This window comes from Stegodyphus dumicola, chromosome 5 (genome assembly GCF_044657685.1).
Source record: "Stegodyphus dumicola isolate Sdum_Otavi_A_Nest chromosome 5, ASM4465768v1".
Classification (NCBI taxonomy): domain Eukaryota; kingdom Metazoa; phylum Arthropoda; class Arachnida; order Araneae; family Eresidae; genus Stegodyphus; species Stegodyphus dumicola.
The window spans coordinates 140,675,960-140,683,103 of NC_140772.1; the positions used below are offsets into that span (position 1 = coordinate 140,675,960).

Consider the following 7,144-nt stretch of genomic DNA (forward strand, 5'->3'; position numbering starts at 1 on the left):
CATTGTTTACCAATGATTCGCCTGCAAAGTACTAGTACATTTGTGGTGGTTTGTGCCTTTTCTTTTATATGGGTGATCCATGTGAGTTTACTGTCCAGGTAACATCCTAGGTATTTAATGCATTCCTTAAATCTGATAATCTGGTTACCCAGATACAAATCTGCCAGTTTCCATTTCCTTTTTCACGTGAAAACTATGACCTCTGATTTTTCAGCAGAGAAAGATGGGCCATTTGTTTCACTCCACTGTGATACTTTATTCAAAATTTGCCGAGTTTGATTGTGTAAGGTTCCAATATCGAAACCCTTTAGTAATGCAATAAGGTCATCCACATAAGCCTGTGACATGCCAGGTTCCTCCCGTAGAAGTACTTCGAATACCAGGTTCCACAGGAACGGAGAAAGAATACCCCCCCCCCCATGGACAACCTTTAGTAATATCTCTCTTTATTTCAGCTTAGTGAGACTAATGCAGATATTCCTGTTTTTAATCATAAAGGTGACCCATCTAGTTATCATAGGGTGAATATGACTTCCAATAAGGGCTTTATGTATTTTCTCGAAGCCGATGTTATCAAAGGCTCCTACAATATCCAGTAGAATCCCAATGGCAAAATGTCTGTCTATATTTGTTTTTTCTATTCCCCACACCAGAGGAGAAACCAGGCCTAAAACCGTGTTGGTCTAAGCCAAAAGTATGGTTCAGATTATTATCTGACTAGAGGTGCCTGAAAATCAATCGCGCCAACAGCTTAAGCTGGAAGGATGTTAGCGTAATCATTCTAAATGAGTTTGGTTTCTCATATGTATCTTTTCCTGGTTTGGGGAGAAACACACCTCGTGAAGTTCTCCACACCTTAGGAACATGTCCTAAAACCAAGCTGGATTCGACTATGTCCATGAGAATGTGACCAAAAATGTCCCAGCCTTTCTGAAGCAGAATTGGGAAAATGCCATCGTTCCCTGGAGATTTAAAGGGAAGAAATGCATCTCGGGCCACTTTAGCCTTTTCAAAGTTCACTATTGTTTTAGCAAAATCCAAATCTAATGGACTATGAAGAAGTTCTGATAGGTTTTTTCGGGGGTCAGAGGTTACACTTATATCCCCCAGATGAAAATTCAACATGGTCAAAAACATATCCAAAAAGTTTATAATAAAACTGCCATCTGGTCGCATAACCGATGAGAGTTGAGATTCCTGAGACCTCTTGAGAATTTTAAGTACTCTGGCAGTCTCATGGTAGGACAGAATATCTGTGGAGAAGGATCTCCATGAGTTGTATTTAGTTTTCCTGATTTCACTTTTAAATTTCCTTTGTAGGATTTTAAAGTTAGACCAGTTAACTTCAGATTTATTTCTGACTGCTTTTCTGTGAGCTCTCCGAACCTCTAGGCGGAGGCTTTCAAGCTCATTGGTCCACCAGACTCTCTTGCTAGAAGAGTACTTCCTTTGTTTGAGATGACAAGATGCAGGATAAGATTCAATAATGATATTTGTCAGGTTGTTTGCTTGAGTAGCAAGCTCCTCGAATAAACAATTATTGTCTAAAACCTGAAGGTTAATGACATTAGAAACCAGGGAGTCCTTATAAAGGTCCCAACTTGTGTTTTTAATGTTTCTGAAAAATTCAGCTGGAATTTCATCTCTAAACTACAAAATTGTATAAGGCGATGGTCTGAAAGTGAGGGATTGTCACTTACATGACAATTCTCAATAAGGTTATAAATATCAGACGTTAGTGTGAGGTCAATGACCTCTTCTTCAGTTGACAAAGGTGAGACAATTTCCCCTGTTTACCCAAGTTAGGTTGGTATTCATTATAAGTTCCATGAGTTTTTCTTCTCTAGGATTAATATCAGAACTGCCCCATGATAGGTGGTGAGCGTTAACATCACCACCAATAACCATAGGAATATTGTTTATTTCACAGAAACTCACAAGATCTATAAATTCTTGTGGAATGTTAAGGTCTTAAGCCATGTAAACCGAGCAGAAACAAATGTTTTCTCTTAATAAACTGTTTATGTCCTAGATTAAAATAGCACTCACGTCCTCTGATGTAAATTGAGATAATTTCATAGCCTTTATATTTTTAGAAATGTAAATGCTAGTTCTAGGTCTTTTATTAGATCCCTTCTGACAAAAAGAAGTGTGCGTTCATGGGCCTACCAAAGATTTTACCCTTGTTTCTTGAATTAAGGCAACAAAAGTGCATTGTTTACCTAATTGAGCAGCTAAATTGTATGAAGCTGCTCTGCTATGTTGCAGGTTTAGCTGACTAACCTTAACCATTAAAAAACAGGTTAAATGAGAAATAAGAACTTACCCTGAAGGATTTTAGGAAAGACTAAAAGTCGCCTCCTTAACCCATGACTTCTCTAGAAGTCATGACAGGGGAAACTTATTCAGAGGTCTTCCCCAGAGCCTCCAAAGAAGGCTCTGGTTCTGACTCCTTTCCGATCTTCCCCTGCTGTCTCGGTTCCTTTAGTAGTATAGAGCCATGGCGCCACAAAACAAGTTTGAAATTCTGAGCCTCCAGGTAATCCATGAGTTCAGGTTTCACTCCCAGCAGTGTGTTACCTCCGTTTCCAGGGATGACTGCCTTGATGGTGATCTTCTTAACATCCAGGCCCTTGTTACAGGCATCAAGGACCTTGATGTTATCTTTTGGTGACCTGTTACCAGGAAACCAAGTGAAAAACCTCTTCATCGGGGGTCTGTCCCCAGGAGCCATGCTGTGATAACTGGGATGGTTTTCTTCAGGGCCAGATCATTGATTAGGGTCTTTAGGACAACCACAGTCTCCTGGTCCTCACACGCAATGTTGAGTCCATTCGGCTGCAGGACTGTCTTGTGAACCCTACAGGTGGTTATGGAGCCGTCGATATTTTGGTCATCAATCACAGAAGTGATGAAATCTGAATCCACTGATGTCATGTCTCTGGAGTCATCCTTGCAGACGACCCGCAGAGTAATTGCCTTCCTCTTAGCTTGACTATAAAGCCGTGGTTTCTTGAAGGCCATTTCCGGGGTGTCACCAGCAATGCATTCTCTTTTAGGAGAATCTTCATTGCTTGGAAGGCTCTCCTTTAGCAGTTTGGAGGTTGCTCCAGAGGTCCAAGGTTTATCTGTTTTCTCCCTCGCTCCCTTCCATGGCCCTCTCTGCTCCTTCTGGCGTTTTCTCTTTTCTTTTCTTTTATTTACAACCTCCGTCATTGGTGACTGGTTATCTGCTTGCGCATCTACCATAGCAGTTCTGAAAGAGGAGTTGGTATCCATCCCCACCGGGTTCAAGCGTCCATGTCCAAAGGCACATTCACCCCTTCACCAGCAGTTCTGGTTTTTGTATTCTTAAAGAGAAGAGCGTCCGCACCCAAGAGCGCATTCACTCCCTCAGAAGGAGCTACAATGGTTAAAGTGGAGGTTTCAGAGGATGTGTTTTTATCTGATTCTATATTCCTAACATCCATTTTGGTATTTGATTGAAGAAAAGGGGAGAAAAATTCCTTCTGATTTTATAACAGCCAGTTTGGAGAGGCTAGCCCCGGATTCAGCAGCCAGCAGTGACCTCGGAAGAGCCCTCCCCCTCTGCCAAGCAGGACCCCACCCAGGCACCACCTGGAACTACAAGGCAGGTGAGATTATACACCAGCTGACAGAGCAGTCAGAACATGCTGGTTAGGTTGTCCCGGGCTCCTGTACTATCTGACGGCCTGAGACGCAAAACTCAGTTTTTCTCCTGTATCCTCTACGTGGCTGCTTTCTCCAAGATCCCTCCTCTTCAGATCAAAGGTCCTCAGAATTTCAGATCCTCCTCCTTACAATCACCGGTTTTCCCAGGGAGGAGCGGTCTGTTGGGTCGTTATAAGATTATTCATCATCAGACCGAACCTAATCCCGCTAAACCCCGGTATGCCACAGGACTTTGTGGCAGTTACCCACTTAGCACCACCCAGGGGGGCACTTGTGACTTAAGGATAATCACAGACGTGGGTAACATTACCTCCCCAACTTATTGAGGTAGTAGGGGGGAAAAAAAAACTTACCTTTCTCCGTGCGTGTTTCCAATAAATGACAAAATTTACGAATTTTTTAAAAAATGTATGTAAGAATTGCATTATATATAATTTTTTTTTACATTATTTTACAAAGTAAATCATCAGAAAAAAAAATAAAAAGTAAGCATTTATGTAATTTTTCTATAGCAGTGAAAATATAAGTACCTACATAATAAGGACGTTTGTCTAAATGGATTTAAAAACTCAGAAAAATAAGAATAAAAAAAGACTTGGTGTTTTTTTTTTTTTTTTTTCAATTTAAAAGAAAAAATTTTTTTTGTGACACTGTTTGTTCAAAGCATGTTTTGTCTTTTTGGTACATGCATAGACCCACATCGCATGTTTCACACATGAATCTTCTATGAGGTTTCTTTCTTATGCTACAAAATGTACAATGCCTGGATCTAAATTTCACTGATATATGTCCAGCGTTATTTAGTTTTTTTTTCATCTGGCACATGAAATTTGTGGTTTTTTATGTTAATGGGGGGGAGGTTGGTCTTTTTGGCCTTGGTATGGATCGTTTGTTTCCCATTCATACGTATTTTATTCGTAATTCATCCCAAAATATTCAGAAAATATTTTTAATTTAATTAAAACATTATGCAATTTCTATTTTTAATTACATAATTTTAATTTTAATTTTTGTTTTTAAGTATATTTTCATTAAATTTAAACCACAGGAAATAATTTATAAAAATCACAATACTAGCTTGGGGAGCAAGTGTGTTGAGCTCAGAGAAAAGTCTTTAGAAAAGAAAGACCTTTTCACTGGGCAGGTGCATGTATTGTTTAGTAATAAAATAACTCAAAACCCCTTATCTATATTCAGGTAAAAATAAACATTCCTGTTTGATAAGCAAGCAAATGCCATTGTGAAGAGCAGTGATTTCAAGGAGCAACCACAAAGCCTCTAGAGCATTGTGACACAATGCTCTAGTGGGGCAGTGGTGGTGCCCTGAAACCACAAAGCAAATGCCATGCATATAGAGGTTTTATTTATATATGCAGTTTAATTAGTTATTTTTTATTGTTTATGATAGAAATCATGATGTGTGATGAATAACTTTTGAAATTTAAAGTTGTTTATATTAATAAAAGGAATTTATTTTGTCTTATTGAAAACGAATTTTAAAAGGCATCTGATTTAGTACTAACAACTAAAACACGAAGTACTAACACCTAAAACATGTATGATTCTGCAGTTATTCTGTGTTTTTTAGAGGTAAAAGATCAGTAATCAATTGATATTCACTCAAAAATTTCGGAAAGAAGAGGAGAAAAAAATTCGAAAATTGGTGGTTTCAAGGCACGACCACCGCGCATCAAAGGGTTAAAGCAAGATGTTAATACTGATTCAATTTACAATGGTCTCTCTTTTTTAGAAGCTATACACTTTTTTTCAGACTATGACACTAGTTCTCAAAAGTTTATAGCCTTTTTAATTGCACGTGTATACAAGCCAGTTTCCCTTAGAAAGTCCTCCACAAAGGCATCCCTCCCCTTAGGCAGATAGCCCTAGTGTGTTTTGCCATAATTAAATAAACCAAACCAAACTTTTTTAATTGCAAATTCATTCATGAACATTTCAGTTTCATAAACATTTTCCCTGTAAAACTGAGATATATTATAATAGCATACATTAAATTTCAAGTTTAGGCAGGGGAAGAGTTCATGCAAGATTCTTGTTCTTAATATATTCTTGTTAGGGGTTTAATACCATTTTGGCTATATTTTTAAATGATACCTTTAGCAAATTTTTATGATAGTTTAATTAACTTGTCACCTGTCCAAATAATCTTGTTTTAATAAAGTCCCCAAATCCTGTGTGCACAGGATACTAGGATTAAACCCTGAGCAGCAGTAACAAATAAAAAGCTTAACATTTGCTGCCATACTTTGACATTAAATTCATTGTCTTTGCACACATAATGATAAAAAACAAAATATCCATACATTTTCTGATGTACAAATTAACAATGCAATAAATCTTACTTAATAAGATGATAAGTGATAATTACTCTTCCCTCAGACTCTAACTCTGTCAGATCACTCAAAGAAGGTTCAAAATCAGACGAGAAGCTCTGCAAACAATCACAGTTTCCAGATGCAAGAACCCCAGACAACCCTTCTTGAGCATCTTCAGGGGTAAAACTATCACTGCAATATGTGGCCACTCCTGAGTAGCCACTCTGCTTTCTAGGATAACTGAAATAAGATGTATAGCCGTTTATGAGAGCAGTGTTTTCTTGTAACTGACCTCCTGAAAATAGAAGAATTTATCAGAAAAAGTCAGAATGTACATCAGATTTTAACAATAATTTGCAGCACTTTTGCCTTAAATTAAGGAAGTTTTAAAAGAAAGGCAGAAATACCATTACACTTGTTAAATTATTTATATGCGCAGCAATATATATATATAGTTAAATTAAATTTTTACGAAATAATTAAACTAAGAATGCATTAATGCTGCCGAAGAAGCTATAAATATCTAAAATAAAGTGAAAATATTTCCAACGATCTTACGAGATACTTTCGTTTCTTGGAAACACACTACATCACTGGATAAATCATTGAGTACACAAGCTATGCTTTTCTTCAATGATCTAATTCCATTGATATTCCAGGTTGCTATTTTCATCGTCGCACAATGGTTACATTACCTTTATAAAGACCGCCTTACAAATTATATAAACAAACAAGAGTAAATTTCGCTTCTTCACTTCATTTCCTGAGATTAAAAACGAATGAAAAAGTATCTCGAATATAGATCATCGCATAAGAAACTGCCCACGGTCCATATTACGAAACTTTCAATAAATATTAAGAAGAATAAAATAATTTAGAACTTTCTTTAATGTTCTGGATTAGGATACTTTATGTTAAGGCCTTCATATGTTTTGTGAGCTAACGTGATTGCTTAAAATAGCTTGTGGTGCCATCTACAGGAATTTGTGAAAACTTTTATTAGACCTACATTTTATCAGGCAAACTTTCCGCTCGGTCAAACGTATAAATCACGGAGTTATAGTGCGTATATTATAAGCATATATGCTTAGTGACTTGAAAACAGTTGCAGTTTAAAA

The 7,144-nt window shown here is 37.4% G+C and overlaps 1 protein-coding gene across 1 annotated transcript in view; it reads right to left on the reverse strand.

The window, feature by feature from the left end:
* Positions 1-6,938, reverse strand: part of LOC118189898 (DNA-(apurinic or apyrimidinic site) endonuclease 2-like) — a 31,552-nt gene extending 24,614 nt beyond the window's left edge. Inside the window, exons 1-2 of the mRNA XM_035360602.2 lie at positions 6,585-6,938; positions 6,054-6,321 (exon numbers count right to left, since the gene is read on the reverse strand). Of these exons, the coding sequence (XP_035216493.1) occupies positions 6,054-6,321; positions 6,585-6,699 (383 nt within the window). The 5' untranslated portion in view covers positions 6,700-6,938. The remainder of the gene's footprint in view (positions 1-6,053; positions 6,322-6,584) is intronic.
* Positions 6,939-7,144: the final 206 nt, after the last annotated feature.